An 18,619-nucleotide genomic window follows, 5' to 3' on the forward strand; every position below is an offset into this window, starting at 1 on the left:
ACTTTCTCCAGCTGCATCCACTTTCAGCTGACAGCTCTTTTGAATGCTGCATCTCAAATGCCCCAGACATCAAAAGTACAGTAGCCACCCATGGGTTAGAACATGTTTCTGAAAATTTCATGCACCATACTGTCATTACACTGGCTTATTTTACATCAAATGGGAAGCTTTCCTTCATGAGCAGAATTATTCTACCCTTCTGATGTTCAAAAGTTGATTTTTCAATGTGCTATTGAATATTCTTTTATTTGGACCCTGAGGTTGTCCATTGGGGGTAATCCTAGCTTGCACAGATGCTGAAAATAAAGAAAGCTTCTCTGATGTACTCAGAAATTAAAACTAACTGTCCATCGGTTTGAAGTTAGTCATGAGAGCTTTCAGAATTCTGAAAAAGTTTCATACAGAAAGCTATTACTAAAAGTGACACCTGTGCTTTCATTAAAAAGGAAAAACCCACATATAATTATTTTCAATCATTTTTGGCACTTGTGTTTCCTTACAAAGCAGTCTGTTTGTCACAACAGAAGAATATGGCAAAATATGAAAGGCTTTTGAATTAAAAAGTAACAAAGGAATAGGATTTGAGCAACCTTAACTGGTAGCAAGATTAAAAAATACAGTATTAACATATTTCCTTCATGGTGCTTTACATAAGTAAAATATATTCAGTCTGTGATAGAGAGAAGGACAGAAGAGCTGAGTGGTGTGCATTTTGGAAAGTTTGAAGCAAATGATTCAAGGCATAAAGTGTTTCTGTAACAAGCTCATTGTTGTAATGACTTTGTTTCTGACATTTTCGGTAATGCTTTCCAAAATAAATATTTAGCTATAAAAAGGAGTTTCATTTTTAATTTATGGCAACTACTAAAAGTGTATGTGTACATAGAATACAGTGAAACTTCTTCTGCATTGTGCAAATACAAGATGAATCTGGCAGAACCACAGTTATTTTAGATCTGGCAGTTAGAATAGAGCTCAGTTGAAGAACTTTTGTGTAAAATGGTAAAATAAAAAAAACCCAACATTTTTTCTTTATTTGGAAGAAACCCACTGTTTGCTACAATTCGTAATTTTTATTTTTTTTACAAGAGATAAAATAGAAAACCTATCAGCATACTGAAGTACTTTGTTAAACAGGCTGATAAAATAAGAACAAGAACTATCTGTTTTGGCCCAAGGCAAGAAGTATTTGTCTGTCTAAATGGGAATTAGGCATTTAAATATATTTCCCCCCCATCTGGCTTCACCAACTCTCTCTTTCAGAAAAAACCCTCACTCCAGTTTTCACAAGCACAGTGAGGCTAGCCTGTCTAGAAGTCAGTCTTCAACAAAAAAAAATGGGCTAGTTTTCTGTAAAGAGTAGGCTGAAGATAAGGACTTTAAATGCATAGAGTTTGGCACGTTAACCCCATCTTCACTTGGAAGTGAAGTGTTACAGCTTTAGAAAAAGATTAGAGTACCTTTGGAGAAAACTCTTAAGAATAGAAAGAAAGAAATATTCAAGAAAGTAATAGCACAGAAGGTAACTGTAGACTAGTTAGGTTGCCCTCTTTATGACAGGATAATCTGTGAGGTAGAAGGCAGCAGGCTTTTTTGTTTTCTACTCAGCTCCATGACACATCTGATTTACATCCCAGACATTACAGTACACATTTTTTGCAAATCTAACAATGTGAAGGTGTCTGCCAACCTTTGAAAGCCAGAGACCCTATGTTTGTTTAAAATGTTTGGAGAGATAATTTTAATGTCTATGTTAGAGTCCATGTTCCATGGGTGCTCTACATGTTAGTGATGATCACGTCTATATCACCAACTTTCACAACCCCATGGCATGGTAGGTGAGTAGAGCCAAAAGGCAGCATAGGGTGCTGCATAGAAAACAGTATCTGTGGGGTACAGTTGGAAATCTCCCTTTAGCCATGACTTAATTATTGCATCACTGTCTTCTATGGTGTTTTGCCTAAATCATAAAGAAATTGGGTCAGTTCCCTAGTTCTGAGGACGAGTGATGCAGTATGGCTCATGTTCATGTATCTAAATTATTTTTCCCTGAATGAGGGTGGCCTGCTCTTTGCTGACTTTTAGAAACTGTCACTGGCTTAAGCTGTCTCCTGGGGCAGTGCATGGCCACCCAGGGAGAAGAAAACAAGCGCAGTAAATGATTGAAGGCCAATGGTTGAGTCTGTGTCCTGACACTGTTTAGTTTTGCCACTGCCTGTATTCCCAAGCTTCTCTTTTTCAGTATTCTGATTGTTTCCTGCCTTTTGGGTATTAAGGAATCTGACACATTAATGAGGGTTGGCAGAGGATGTCCGAGTGCTGTAAATGCAGTAATCAAGGGCTGCCATTTGGACTTTAAATTATGTGTCTTTGTTTCTTGCATAGGTGATCAAACAGGTAAGACCACTACTACTACTTTTATCATTGTAATTGTTATCCTAATCCATTATAATTAGAATGAGCAGGACATTAAGACAAATAAATCCATCTACTCCTTAGCTGCTTTTCCTGAGGCTTCTCTATACCCATAGAAGGGAAGAGGCTGTTTCCTAAGCTCTAGCACAGTTTCTGCCTTTTTGAGTCAATAATGAATTCTTATTAGTGCCATCATTCAGAGGGCTTCTCAGCTCAGGTTCCTCATGACCTGCTGCAAAGAGTGGGAGTGGTAGAAAGATCAGGGTGAAGGGCAGGATGGAAAGTACACTCAATCCAACAGTTTGGTTTCCTGCGGCAGAACTCCTCCTCCCCAGTTGTTACTTTCCCATTGAATCACACACCGAATCTTTTTTCAACTCTCCAACTCTTTCCATTTCTTGCATGTGCCCCTCTGAATATTCAAACTCTTCCTTGTAAGAGCAGCAGGATCAGCAGGCTTGTTAATAGTCTAGTGGGGAAGACGTCTCAGTACCTCTTGTTTTTGTTGTAGCTCCTATGAACACACTCATCCAAATTAGAAACTGCCAGATCCAGCAGCCTGACAGAGGTGAAGCTGATGCCGATCCGTGCCCCTGCACCCAACCAGCAATGAGCCTGAGCATGCTCCCAGCCGGCATACGTGCAAACAGATGGCCAGCCACACAGATCAACACACTCAGCACTCACACAAACATGAACAGCGCCCATGGCTTCATCCACCAGCCAGCACCCACACATGCACTTGCATATCTGCTCCAGCTGCTGCCATCAGGGACACATGGACCTCCAAGCCCTGGTCCCCCTCCAGGGGCTGCATTTAGAGCCCACCCCCCCATGCACATGTGAGAGAGCCCTGCTGCAAAGATTTGAAAATGGGCCAGGTACAGGACATGGTCAGCCAAAAGTAGCAACCAGCCCACCGCTTAGAGATGGCAAGCCCTTTTTATCCCTTTATTCCTCTTTTTCGCATGCTTGTTCCTCTTCAAACCACCTTGATATCCTTTACTCCCACCTTTGGTTCCTCCATTAAACAACCCATAAGTAGCAATTGGGAAATGCTTTTTACTTTGTACCTCATAACGAGTTCCAAACCCTTAGGCAATGTGCTTTCACCACTCCCCAGGTCCATAAGGTGTCCCAGAGCTCCAGTTCATTCACTCATCATGACTGGTGCTGAGTCTCCCCTGGGGCAGCTGGGTGGGAGCAGGGCAGGGGCCTGTGTCTCTCTTGCAGGGTTACTGGGGTTCCCTACCCAGCATCATGCCTCTGTGTTCCTTTATGTGTGTGTACACACATACATGTGCACATGCATAAGACAGAAGAGTGTTTAGTGGGAAGATCCCTCTCCTGTGATGTCCCTGGAAGCAGTAGGGCCAGGGTGCTACTTGGTTTCCCCCCACCTGATGCAGTTCCTCTGGGCTCCATTGGGCTTGTCTGTAGGTGAGCTTTTTATCACAGAAGCAGTGAACACAGCACTCCCACTCTGCTTATTCAGCAACAAAGACATAAGTCTGAAAACTGTAACTGGTGTTCCTCTGAGTTTCTCAGTAAAGTAACAGAGCTTCATGCTTCAATTTTCTTCCCCCACCACCCCAAAAAAAAAATAATTGGAGTTTTAGTAAAAGTTTCTGTAATAGGATTTTTGAATCCTGGTAATTTTGCATCAATTGATTCTGTTGTTTTTTTCATCTTACATCTCTGTGTGCTTCTTTGCTGTATATGCTTGTTTCCCTTCTTTTGACACTCTGCTCTGTGAGTGACAGAGGTATCTACCTTACCTATTTAAACTGCTACTTTATGTTATCTGAAGTTTAAATAAAATAACTTAATAATAAACAGTGGGAGAGCTAAGGAACCTTGTGAATATCAGACCAGAGTGGGCATATATGCACACAAGCAGTGCACAGTTATGTACTCATAAGCTGTGACGTGCACTCTGAAAAGAGTGACTTTGATTTGACTCACTCACTCATGATACATCTTCCCACTTCATGACTGCATGCTGCTTTTTCACATGACTTTGCCTCAGGGTGCACAGAACAGGGATATGAAGTTCTTTCCTGAATATAGTCCTAAGTGTTATCTATTAGAATAACTTGGATCATGTGCAGTGATAGTTGTCCAAAGGCAATTGTGTCAGGCAGAGTCTTCTTCCTCGGCACAGAGCAGGGTGGGGTTATTCTTCCCTCTCTGCTGAGACTTGGAGAGCTGAGTGCCCTCTCATCATTGCAAGAAGAAAAAAATGAGATTTTCCTCTCTTAGTGGGTTGCATGTGTGAAAATGGTAATATTTTCATTTATTTTCTTTGGTCCATGCATGGCACACTGCCACTTCTCAAGCTGAGCCCCAGACTCTGCTACCAGGACAGGGATGTCATTGCAAATTTTCCAATACCTGTAACAGATGCAGCATATGGACGATAACTTCCTTAACTGTAGAGTTGCCTTCCTAATGAGCTTCTTCATGTCAGTCTGATTCCTACACATCTCAACCACATGACCTTCCACCTCCCACGTGCACATCCTCTCTTTCCAGTTTTCACCTGGTTCTTCATCCTACTCAACTGTCATTAGCCTGTCTCTAATATATCTCAGTCTGGGTTTTCTGTCAGTTTCCTTCTCCACCTTCACAGCAGGTAAGGAAGCCCAGATGGATTAGCCGAGCTTTGGAAGATCTCTGATGGCTATGTGCTTTGACTAGGTACCAAGTACTTCCATCACAGAGAAAGTTAGGTCTTAGTCCCGCAATGCTTTCTTGCATGAGTGAGAAACATATCTAGCAGCTTTGACTGTGCTAGCCTACCTGGTTATTAAATACATATAGAGTAAGAATTCCAGCATTTGGGAGCAACTAGGGATGTAAACCTTTTTAGCTTGCATAAAAGTAGAGTACCATATTGGATTAATAGATGCTTTTGGTTTCACTGAGGCTTGCTATGCAGAAAGTAGCCATGTGTGGAGAGCATACCAGAGTAATCTGAATATTTATCCAAAGCTGCGTAAGCACAGAAGTGGAATAACAGGCTTAAGTGTTTGAATTGGCCTGATGTGTTTGCCATTGGGTCAGGACTACATATTTTTCCTTTTGTTTGCTATCGAACTCTGCTGTAGCTCAGAAAGTATTTTGACAATATATTTGCATAGCTTGAGTTCACAGATTATGCCATGATAAAAACTATAGGTTGTTAGAGTTACAAATTGTAATTCTGAGTAATTATTTTTAGCCTGAAACAGTCTCTCACTGATAAACTGAGAGCCACCTAATGTACCTGTTTTACACTGCAGTACTCTTCTCCCCATGTCAGACTAATATAATTTTTTAATGTACTGTAGTTACTTTTATTTCCAGTATTCTGCTCGTTCTTTAATTGCAAAGAAAGATATATGGATCTAGATTAATAATACTGCAATTTTTTAGTGCACTACCTTTTGTTGTCTTACAGACAGTTATTTGCAAATTGAAAAACACTGCCTCACATCATTTCCTGCAACTCTGCAACTTCTTTTGTGCTTGTCTCTTGTAGTAGGGTAATTTGTTGATTGAAGAAAGGATTGTTAATCTATTCCATGACTGAATGTGATATAAATGGAGAAAGGATTCTCCTGACTCTTCTCCATCCTCATATTTATGCCTGCAAGAGTTTTCTTTTGTTTCTTTTAGAGACATTCATTTGCCTTGTGTTATCAATTACTCCAGTAAGGAAGACGGTAACTGATTGATTTGGTAGGTAGGTCCAAGGCAGTTTTAGAGTCCGAGAGCAGGTGGAAAAAGAACATCTTGCCAAATCTGAGAAGAGTTCTGGAAGAAACAGGTAGCTCTTGGCCTGTTACACTAATTTCTTTTTGTAATTTTGAAATTCTGCTTTGGATTCACAAGAAAAGCAGGCTTGCAGCCTAGCCCTTCCTGCTATAAGGAAAAAGTAATAAAACAACTCTTTTTTTTTTTTTTTCAGACAAGAATGGAAGCATTATTCCTCCTCATTTCTAGTTAAACCTAACACCTCTTCACAGTATTTGCAAAAGATATACAGAATAGCCAAGCATTACCCTGTTTTTATGGGTGAGGCACTGCAATAGGACTTCAAATGGTTATTTCACTACCCAAATGCCGAACGCAGATGTGACTGTGCATTAAGTCTTGAGCACAGGGCAATGTTTTGTGCTAAAATCTTCAGGGACAGGTGAGCTGTCCTTGGAATTAGACTGGTTCCACTTGGTTCACTCCAGCCTCTCCTCCACAAAGAATGCTTCCCCTGGTGCTTCAGATCCTCTTAGTTAGGGGGTAGCTGAACCAAAATAAAACCCTGATCATCCTCAAGGGAGTTGGATAGTGACTGTCCTCAAGATTCCTGAAGCCTTTCCCTGGCAGCTATACAGCAACTGTACAAAGAATTTTGTGAATGGATTGACTGTGTTCAACAATGTCAGCCTCAGACATGGAGGAGGGAGAGGTTTACACTTATAATACTACACTGCAATTAATGTGCCAAGAGATTTCAACCTAATTTGTCTAGTTAAGCATGTGGTTACTGGACTGGACTGTGCGCTATGGCAGAGTACAGTCAGTCTTAACAAGCAGCATGGAGCACGCTGTATGAAACAGTGAAAGGTTTGCACATGGACAGGTGAACAGCTGCTTTCCAGAACAGTTCAGAAAACAGCAGAAGCCTCTCCATCTTTTCCTACACTGTCTTCACTCAGCAGAGTGATAATTCTTTCACTGTTGTTGTAGTGAGTTCAAATTGGTGGTAGCTCATGACTACCAAGAACCTTGTCAAAAGAAAAACTAAAAAACTTCCAATAAATACTTCTTTAAGGGAAAAATTCCTGCACCTAGGTATGAGACACTGCTTTAGGGAAAGCCCTATAAATGAACAGTGATACCAAAAGCTTGTAAAAGGCCTTGTCATTGGCAAAGAGAAAGCATTCAGTCCAACAAGTGGCATTCTGATCTGTGCACAAGTGAGACAGCTGAGCTGCTGTAACCAGAAATAGGCTTCAAAAGATATTTTTCCCTGGAGCATTATCAGTGAAGCTCACATCTTCAGAGGTGTAGAATTCCCACGTCCCCAAACCCTGTCACACAGCCTGTCTGCTGCTGCTGCGCTCTGAGATGCTGAGGGGCATAAAATCCAGGCCAGAGTCCAAAGCCAGGCAGTGAGACAGTAGTTTGGTCTTTCAGACATCTGGTAGTTCTTCCACTCTAATCTCTTGACTACCAAACTATTGGCTCCTATAAAGTGACTACATTGCAGGGATGAAGAATGCTTTCTGTCTTGTTTAGAGTTGGAATTGTGCAGCTACTTCCATAAATATGTACCTCTTCACCAAACGGTTCAATCTGTGCTCACTCCATCACCCTGCAGAGGCAGAGGAGTTTGACTTCCCCCCCACCCCATAGCCTATGAGGATTCACGATTCATGAAGCTAAAACTTACATTCATCATATTTATTCTTTTTACAGATCAGGATTGCAACATGCCAAAATTATATTTGAATACAGTTTAATGCATCAGTACCTAAACAATACCTTTTCCTGAAAATATTCTCTTCACAGCCATGCAGCTCAGAGATGCCTGGAAATAGGTTTCCAGTAGAGCTGAGGGGAATTTCTTTAAAAAAAAAAAAAAGATCAGGTACAAATCTCAGGATCTCCCTTGACAGCAGTTCTGTGGCTTCCTGAAAGTAATATATTCCAGCACTTCATCCTTGTGGTTAGAAACATTTCTTTATGTAATCTTTGCTGCAAATTAAAATGTTTACTTTGTGTTCTGCCTCCAGTGATTGAAGAGGACAAGTGATTTGGGATGGGTAAAAATCCGTTTTTTTGGTGTTGTGGTTTAACCCCAGCCAGCAGCTAAGCACCAGCCAGCCACTCGCTCATGTGGTGGGATAGGGGAGAGAATCAGAAGAATAAAAGTGAGAAAACTCGTGGGTTGAGATAAAGACAGGTCAATGGGTAAAGCAAAAGCCATGCATGCACGCAAAGTAAAATAAGGTATTCCTACTTCCCACGGGCAGGCAGGCGTTCAGCCATCCCCAGGACCCCAGGGCTCCATAACGTGTAAGGGTTACTTGGGAAGACAAACACCATCACTCTGAACAACACCCCTTCCTCCTTTTTCCCAAGCTTTTATTGCTGAGCATGACCTCATATGATTATGAATGTCTCTTTGGCCAGTTTGGGTTGGCTGTCCCAGGTGTGTCCCCTCCCAGCCTCTTGCCCACCTTAGACTGCTGGCTGCAGGGCCGAGTTAGACACAGAGAAGGCGCTGACACTGTGTGACAGCTAAAACGTTCGTGTGTTACAAACACTGGCTTGCTAACAGATCAGGAAGACAGCACTGTGCAGGCTGCTAGGAAGAGGATTAACTCCATCCCAGTCAGACCCAGTACAAGGTCTTCCAAAACTCACTTCCTTGTAACCCTGTACTGAAACTTTGTTTTCCAAAACTGGGAAACTGTGTTACTGGTGAGGTATGACCACCACCAGCTGCAGCAGAAGGATTGTCCCCTGTTCCTTATATGTAACACTCATCAACAGGTTTGGTTACAGTTCTTAATTTCTGCAGGGTTATGATTATAATGAAATAGACCCTACTATTTAGAATTCTGTGGGGAATTGACATGGAATAATTTCAGACTGGAATTCCAAATTCAACTCTTTCAGGACCAATATATCTTTGCCAACAACTCAAAAGTAATTTATATTTGTGGGTTTTTTTTCTTTTTTTCTTTTCTCAACAGTATTATATTGTTAATTTATACACAATTTATGAATCTGGTCCTTTTCTGCAGTAGTGCTCTCTAGCCAATTGTACCTGTCCATCTGATTTCTCCTTCTGAATTACGACACTTTTAACTTGTTTTGAATTTCCTCAGGTTGAATTTGGAACATTTATCAAAATTATTTTGAATTCTGATCATGTCTTCCAAAGTGCTTATACTTTCCCTCAGCTTGTTGTCATTTTCTATTTATAAATGCACTTGCTAGTCCATCATTCAACTTGTTACTGAAAAATCTGAACAGAACTGAATATACGGTGGGGTATCCTTTGAGGTTATGCCTCAACCCCCCCCCCCCACTTTGATAGTGTAGACTTCATTTTTTCAGATAGCTGTGCACTCCTCTTGTAGGTATGTTATGTGGCAACAGTGTCTAAAGGCTTACTAAAGTCAAACTTTTTCATCACTACTATCTCCTTTCTTCACTAGATCAGTTACTCTGTCAGAAGAAATTTGACAAGTGTTACATGGTATGTTCTTGACAAAGAAATGTTGGCTGTTTTTTGTCATCTTCTTAAACTCTAGTACTTGTAAATCAATTAATCTTAGGGTGATGGTGTGAGCAAGTATAAAATTGCAAATTGAATAGAAATTAAGATGAAATTAATTCCAACCAGGCTTTTCATTTCCCAGAATGGATGAAATACAAGAAGATGAACATAAAAGCTGAAAATGATATTTTATTTTCAAAGTTCTTTCATTTCAAAATTCAGGATGAAGACTTTAACACTGAAAAATGAAATTGAAAACTATAATATTAAGATGAACCTTACTTATTTGGTTAAATCAAATAATATTCTTCTGTATATACTCGTAAAAGATTAAAAATTGCATGGATCTGCATGCATCTAACTGTTTTCCTGCAAAATCTAGCCTCAAATGCCATAGGTAATGGGGCAACATTGTAATTTAAAAGGTTGGAATAAGATCACTTCATTTAGAAATCACTTTCAGAAATTCTTGAAGTTCATCTATAAAATGTATACCCTGTAAGCTTCAAGCCCCACAATATCCTACGTTTCTCATGTTGTTCCTGTTCACTTTGATCTATGATACCAGAATACAAAAACTCTCTGCAGAATATTTTTATAGAAAAAGTTAAATGTTTTTATTGGACTCTGCATTGCTATTTTCACTGCCGTTAAAAAAACATCTTTGCTTTTCTCCCTAGATTGTTATCTTTTAAATTATTCTTCCACATTAACCATTTTAATTATTCCAAATGGCAAAGAGTCAAAACCAATAAAACCAGTGGTATCTTGCTGAAAATTATAGTTTGTTCATTATATCAATTTTCAATTGAAATCTATTGCTCTCTGAATTGAATAGCATGTACTTTGACTCATTCTGAGTAAGAGTAACTGAAGGTGGTCACAGTGGATTGGTATCCATGTATGCTGTACTACTGCTTCTTGGATTAGCAACTTGGGTAGATATTCTTAGGTAAACGTGAAATACACATCTCAGGTTGACAAACACTTTTTAAGATAGAACTGCAAGACAGGGCTACAAAGACTGAAGGAGAGGAGGGCAAAAGAGCTGGCAAAAAAAAAAAGATAGACGAATAAAAGCATCATGTTGCCAGCACAAGCTGTATCCACATTAAGCTCACTTTGCCTGCATAGGACGACGTAGTTCTGCAGATGAATATTACTTGTGTGGGCAAGGTTTTAATTAACAGGCTGAACTAAAAAATCTTGGTTTGAAAAGATGCTCAGAGAGGGGTTGAAAATACAATTGCATATTCTCATCTTAAGTTACCACTCCTCTGCTTCTCCAAATGCAAAGTACTACAAAACAGTAAAGTCTATCTCCATCAGGTGGGATTTCATACTGTCTTCTGCTCCTGCATGCTGAGCTCCACTGGTTTGCTCAATAAAGTGAACAAGATTTCTGTAACTGCAGACAAATCCCTTTATGTGGAAAAAGCTTCATGCAAATTTCTAGTAGTTAAATTGTTGAGGTATGAAGTATCCATTTTATCCTTCCACTTCAAATGCCCTGTCAAAGCCTGCTTCTGGTTTGAAGTCTGCAGGAAACCAGCAAACCAGTGTCTACTATTTATTCCATTGTAGATGGAATAATATAGACATTATTAATGCTGCTTCATTAAACATCTCTAAAAACATTTTGTAACGAGTTCTTCCATGTAGATGACTTGTGTGATTATTGTCACTTTTATTTTTCCTTTCTCTGTTATTGTAGAAAGTTTTAGCTCTCATGTTGTATCTTGCTTTCCTTTAGAAATAATTTCCGTGAAAGGAGTCTTCTGCATTAAAATACAGTGTCTGAGAGTTTGGGGTCCTTTGCCTGGGCCATTTGGTTTTACTGCAGTATTAATAACACCATCACTTTTTTGATGAAATACAGTGTTATAATTATTACATTTGCAGAAGGGAGACTGACTCATGGTCTCATGATCATAGATGTTAATTTTCCACAAAATGTTAAGCTGTGAGAGGAATGACATGGGCAATATTCACAGAGGAGTTCGTTCCAGGACTAAATAACTGTTGTAACACATGCGTCTTATTTTTGTTTTCCAAGAACATTTTTTCAGGTGTAGCTGGTGAGGAATATATTGATAAATTAAATAGTAGTCATAGTGCTCTGTCAGCCTGAATCTCAGAGAGCACTAGGTGTATGCTGTTTTTCTAATAGGAAGTCTCCTGTTCTCTATAAATAGACATGTTTCAGTTCTGATTGTTCTGTACTGAACTAACTGGCTAGATGTCTAATTACCCTAAAGAGAAAACACAAATAGTGGCAGGCATTCAACCACTCCTGAAAAAAAATGTTCCTAGCAGTTAACTGTTCTACTTCCTGGGCACTGGCTCGCAAACATGTTAGGTCTGAAGCCCTTTCACCTTTTCTGCTCTTCAGTACATTCATATTGATCACTCTGCTGTGTCCTAAAGGCAAATGATTCACAGTGCAGCATATCCTTTGGAGTCAAGGATCAAATTCATCCCTGGCCAGGATGTGTAAGAATAAACAAAGGAAGGAAATTAACTGCTTCTGAGAAATGGAGTTCCCTCTGCTCCCTTTCAAATTGCACACAGCTAGGCATTGTGGTTTATATGTAATTATAATGATTTATTCGAAGGTATTTACTAGTCAAAGGCATAACATCTTGCTTATCTGATAATTACATAGCTGCTGAGGTCATTGAGTAGGTCCTTAACACTGTCAATCTTTTGCACTAAAATGAAGCATTTGTTTGTATGCTTCTTTAATGTTTCATTTATTTGCTATCTGTGCCATTTTTATCTACCTGCACTTTTCTGTTTGTTTCTTTTACAAAGGAGCATGTAGTGAATCTATGTTGCCTAAATTTCATATGCCTTAATTATTTTTATACCATAATACTGATTCTTGTAATGTGAAATTGAAGAATTCTTTACAGTAATGGATGTAGCATAACTGAAAATTAATCTCTTCAGCTTTGTCACATTGCTTAAAAACATAAAAAAGACAATAGTTAGTTTCATAGTCTTGGGCCCATTCTGCACAATCAGTTCGTTACTGTACTTAATGTAAATTGAGTGTTGAATCCCCTGTAGTGAAATCTTCACTCTGCTTGGCATTTGTGATTGGGATATGAAAAAACTACATTTTTGGAAGTGAAATCAGCCAAAATAAGTATCTCTGTGGGCCATCAGTGGGACCAAATTTAGGGTGTTATCTAAAAAAATTAGGAAGCTATCACAGATGGATAGAACAAAATGGAATAAAATGCATGTAATCTTTCCAGCCTTAGGAAAAAGAACTAACCAACCAGTCACTGAAATAGCTGTCCTGCAGAGAGCTTTGACCTAATGCTGTATCCTGACTTGGACGCGGTACAGCTTCTCCTGCTGCCCTTTCTGTTTGGAAGTTCTTTATTTCTGATTGTCATTCTGTCACTGAAATGGTTTACCTTTTATTGAACATATTTGTTGTGCCCTCAACAGACATAGTGATACTGTTAACCTTTTGAAAGATGCTGCTGTCTCTAACTAGTCCCAGTTACATAGGCTATACATAGAAGAAAACAAATAATCACTTGAGGGAGCTGAGCAAGCTCATTTGAAGCTACATTGCCATTTCTATACCACGTTACATGCTGCGATATGGACAGACTCCAAGACCTGTTTGTATCTTCTAATCCATAATGGTGTTTAATTGGTTCAATTTAGTTTGTCTCTTCAGTCAGTCATCTCTGACTCTGGTGTTGCTTGTTACCTGATAATAGAACCCCATGGTCCCACAGGTCAGCTTTGCCCTAGAAAGTAAGCATCAGAGCCACCTCAGAAGCTAGCTAACTTGCTTAGTGCAACTTAATTCCCACCTTGTATACCAGTTCTAGATGTCTAATATTTAGGCAAGCTGATGTCTAATATTTAGGAAAGCACTACACCAAAATTCAGGCTAAAATTCCTGCTGTTTGCAATAGCATGACCAATATTACTTCCTGTAAAATTTACTTCCCAATAATGAAAGACCTCAGAAGATCACACTGCATATAGTAGATATGCGTTGTAAGCACTGAATTCAGAAGAAAGAACAAATTAAAGCAGCAGCATGTTTTTGAACTTTTTCATTTCTGAAAATGCTAAACAGGTCAAACATCAGGGGACTGGACATCAGTAGGCAAGTAAAACAAGAGGTGCCAACTGTGAAATACCTAATTAGTGTTCCAAAGCTTGAACTTAGTAGTGCATATGTCTTTTTCCCTTCTGCCACCTGTATCTGTTCATGTACAGAACACTCCAACAGTTTGCTATTGCCCAGGATTTGGCCCTGAGTACTTTTTATTCGAATAGGAATTGCATGATATTTTCTTTCTTAATATGGTTTGGTTTGGGTTTGTTTTTTTTTTTCTTTCCTGATAGGTGGTATAAGCCCTTGGGATCTTTTGATCTGCTTATCTTCGAGAAAAAATGATGGTACTGACTGCATTCAAATAGAAGACTTGCATCATCTAGAGTTATTCCAGAAGGTATGAGATTACTGTGTTATGCTTTGTGGGAAGGACAGGGCTAGCTCGAATTTTCAGTACTTACTCATAAAGAAAAAGGTTTCTAATGCTCATTTTATACTTCAGCAGTGTGGTATAGCACCAATTTAAAAGTTTTGTTCAGGTTTCCTATCTACTGAGAAATATTTGTCAGATACCAATATTTCATTCTTTATATCACAACCAATGATCAAAAGCAATTTCTCATTTGGACATAGTATGTTATTTTGGATGTGAGTGTTTTAGTGTAAATCCTCAAAATTGTTACAACTGAGTGTCAAGTTTTCCTTTTCTTTAGCTTGAACTTTTGTGTTCTTGGCCACCCTCAACCAATATGTTAGGCAGCAAAAGCATCTACAGAAATCAAGGGAAATTTAAGCAATTTACCCCATTGGAAAAGTGAATTTAGAAATGGGGAGAAAAAAAATAGCAAATGCATGTAGTATTTCAGAATAATAGCATAGGCTGAAGATAAAGCTGGACTAATTTAGGCTTCATGATTTACATCACTGTTGAGTTTCATCTAATATAATTGCTCCTTTGTAAACATAATTTAGGCACCTTTCCAAACAGTGACAGAGCTCCTACAATTGATAATGTGTGAGCTGGACCAGTGTCCTCCTCCAGGGCTGTCCTCGCTCTGGCACTGCAATCTGCTTGCTCGCAGTCCAAACCATCAGTGGTGCCAATATTCCTTGGTATTTTCAGGATTGGTTTTGAGTTTGTTTTTTTTTTTTGTTTGTTTGTTTGTTTTTTCACTTCAGCGTGTTGCAGGCAGAATTTAGGTTACTTAGGCAAATGTCTAAATAAGTACCTGACCTGTTGGTAATAATATGTAAGCGACTTAAACTGAGGTCTTTGAAAAAATGTGACCAAACCAGGGATACAGTTTGGTTTGTATTTCAAGTAAAATGGCACAGATAATAATAGCAAGACCCAAAAGTACACACTCCAACTTGAGGGACTGGGAGAAATAGAGTTGCTTTTAAACGGTATTTAGTTCAGCTATGAAATTCATGAGGATACAAAAAAAAAAAAAAAAAGATTAAAAAAAAAGATAGCATGTCCACAGAATTCAGAGCCAGAAGCATGTACATTGAGGTTCCCTGGGACAGGATGACTTACCTAAGTGTATCCAAACTGAAATTTTCATAGCAGTTCCAGTTTGCTAGAAATATACATGCTTTGGGTTCAGGTCACAGATCATAAAACACCCCAGGCTTCTGCAAACTCCATTTTGCTCATTCTACCCATATTATCATATCTGAGCCTTTAATACTGGGCAATATAATAACCCTTACAGCATTCTGCAATGTCCAGAAGTTTCACACATGAATAACTGAGACACAAGGTGATCAAAGGGATTGTCCAAGTTCTCTCAGGAAGTCTGCAGCACAGCAGGGTCTTAAACCAGATGGCCCATATCTCCAGATAACTTTAAATATTGGCCTAACATTACTCACTGCTGGCATACCATGGTGCATGCCATGGTGCAACACGCTGCTTTGTTCCAGAGCCTGAATGTGGTTTAGCTGTGTTAGCTTGCCACTTTTCCTAAGCACAGCAATTCAAGAGGCATAAGCTATTTCCATGCAGGAAGAGAGAGTGATTGATAGCTGGCAGAGAACAGAGAAGCTGCAGAAACTGAAAAGGGGGCAGGGAAGGTATGGTTCAATCCCAGCCGGCAGCCAGGTACCACATAGCTGCTTGCTCACTCTTTCACCCCTGCAGTGGGATGGGGAGGAGTATCAGAAAAAGGTAAAAATCATGGGCTGAGGTAGAAACAATTTAATAATTGAAATATTATAACAACAACAAAAACCAACAATAATAGTAACAGTAACAGTAATATAATAGTAATAGTAATAGTAACAGTAATAGTAACAGTAACAGTAATAGTAATAAAAAGGAAAGAAAGGGAGAGAGGAATAAAACCCAAAAGAAAAAAGACCCCAAGTGATGCGTGATACAATTGCTCACCACCCACTAAGTGATACTCAGCCAGTCCCTGAGCAGCGATCGGCAGGCATTGGCCAACTTCCCCCAGTTTATAAATTCAGCATGACATTCTAAGGTATGAAATATCCCTTTGGCTAGTTCAGGTAGGCTGTCCTGGCTCTGCTCCTTTCCAGTTTCTTGTCCACCTCCTCACTGGCAGAGCATGGGAAACTTGAAAAGTCCTTGATTTAGAGTAAGCATTACTTAGCAACAACTAAAACATCAGTGTTTTATCAACATTATTCTCATACTTAATCCAAAGTACAGGACTGTACCAGCTACTAAGAAAACTAACTATCCCAGCCAAAAACAGGACAGAAAGGATGAAAACTCAGCAGCCACGTGGAGAGCCATAAGTCTAAAATTGTGTTTTATGATGGCCACGGATGAATAGCCCACACCTTAACTCATTATCCCACGTTGCAGGGATGGCAAAGTTGCAATTTCCTTTTGACATTGACAGCAATTCTGCACATGAGGTGCCTCTGATAAATTAAACACAAGCCCATTGAAGGCTCCAGAAAAAGAGCATTTTTCTGAATGAAATCATTAAAGCTTCTTTTTTTTTTTTTATGTACAGGTAAACCTACTCCCAGAAGTCCAGCATTTCCTTTGCAGAAAAGAGGGATTATGCCAGATAAAAAAAGCCTTTTCAGGTAACCTATTTAATTTAAATATGCATATGTGATGATGGTCTTTTAATAGTCACAGGAAGTCTCTGAAATGAGACTGTCAGGCTTACAGTTCCTTTTCAATTTTAGTCATGAATGCATAGGAGGAAAAAATGAAACAAGAATGATAAACCTTTTCAGACACCATTTAAATACAGATTATAGTTATGCAGTATCTTTTCAGGTAAAGATATTGCACTATTTAGCTATTGCATACAGCAGAAATAATTTGGCTATAAGTGTCTTATTTTTGGACTGTTTTGTATCAATATAGTGTATCAGTGTTTACACTTCAAAGCCCTGGGTTTGGTGTAATATGTTTGTTCAGCTTTACAAAAATGTTGTGGCATGGAGAAGGAGTAGGAGTCGGGGTTTGGTTCCCATCCAGACATAGTTTACTGATAAAAAGCCTTTGTGTATTAAGATCATCAAGCAGAAAACTTTAAAGGTTATGGGCAAGCTGCCAGAGAATTCTAATTTACTATGGGTGAAATTCACTTTGAATAGAAACTGGAAAAAACTGTTGTGCACCATATGAGGTCTATTTAAACTACATAGGAACACATCATGATCTCAGTTACACTTCTAAATATCCAGCACCAGTGCTATTTTGGATTGATGATCTATCTTCACATCATAAACTTTGCTTATAAGAAATTTTGTCTTTTTTTTTTTTTTAATAATCCAGTAACAACCAACCCCACATTTATTCCATTAGTATTTACTTTGTTTGCAAATATACAAAATTGATCAGTTTTAATTTCTCTTCTCTTCTCTTCTCTTCTCTTCTCTTCTCTTCTCTTCTCTTCTCTTCTCTTTTCTCTTTTCTTCTCTTTCTTTTTCTTTTTCTCTATCTCTTTTTCTGTTTCTCTTTTCACTTTTTATATAGATGCTATATTTTAGCACATAAGGAAAGGATTCCTTACATCTCATTTAACCATTTGGAAGTAAGATATCTTCTGCAGCAGTATTCTAGTCTTCCCCTTAAATCAGGGGAGAGAGAGAGGCATCTACAGAACTACTTTATTGTAAACTATCTGTTTAAAATAGGTGTGTTGAATTACCCTCTGCAGGTACTTACTACCCAATTACCTTTCACCACTGAATGGGGCATAGAAAAGTAGCTTAGATTAAATACCTGAATTTGGATGCCTGACTAAGGTTGAAGTTAGGTGGTTCCTAACCTAAGCATGCTATATTTTCCCCTTTGATTTTTGTACTGTTTCATTTAAAGATTGATCGATATCTAAAACTGATGTGAAGTGTTTCCTTAAAGAACTGTATGTTAAGGGTCAATTTAAATTGGAAATTTCCATTTTCCTGGTGCAGTACATTGTCAAAACTGATCATAAGGAACATGTAGCATAATCAACATCTATCCAGGTCCCATGAGAGTCCATTATCATGAAGTCATATTACTTCAGGTAGGTGATATATTCGGTTGTGGCTGAGTTTTAAGTATGTCTTCAGTGATGATGAGTGCCTTGGTTCCCTTGCACTGGAAAGTGAATTAGAAAATATTCTGATATAGTACCAGTTTCAGGAAAAAAATGAGTAGATTTCTAAAATTTCAAGGAGTTCAGGAATGGGTCCTTCTCATGTGGTAACAGATTGCCTTTAAAAAACGTTAGTTTGCCCTGATACTTGGAGAAAGGCCAGTTGCAGTGGTTTTACTATTTTGCTACCACAAAACCACAAACACAGGAGACACTCACCACACACAGAACTTTCTCTGTAAAATATGCACATTT

General features: G+C 38.9%; 1 protein-coding gene across 3 annotated transcripts in view; it reads left to right on the forward strand.

The window, feature by feature from the left end:
* CPED1 (cadherin like and PC-esterase domain containing 1) overlaps window positions 1-18,619 on the forward strand; it is a 155,040-nt gene that overhangs the window by 22,212 nt on the left and 114,209 nt on the right. For all 3 annotated transcript variants that reach the window (XM_040595745.1, XM_040595743.1, XM_040595744.1), the window contains exons 4-5: window positions 14,075-14,181; window positions 16,778-16,853. In XM_040595745.1, the coding sequence (XP_040451679.1) occupies window positions 14,075-14,181; window positions 16,778-16,853 (183 nt within the window). The remainder of the gene's footprint in view (window positions 1-14,074; window positions 14,182-16,777; window positions 16,854-18,619) is intronic.

The sequence above is a fragment of the Falco naumanni genome, chromosome 5 (genome assembly GCF_017639655.2).
Source record: "Falco naumanni isolate bFalNau1 chromosome 5, bFalNau1.pat, whole genome shotgun sequence".
NCBI classification, from domain to species: Eukaryota; Metazoa; Chordata; class Aves; order Falconiformes; family Falconidae; genus Falco; species Falco naumanni.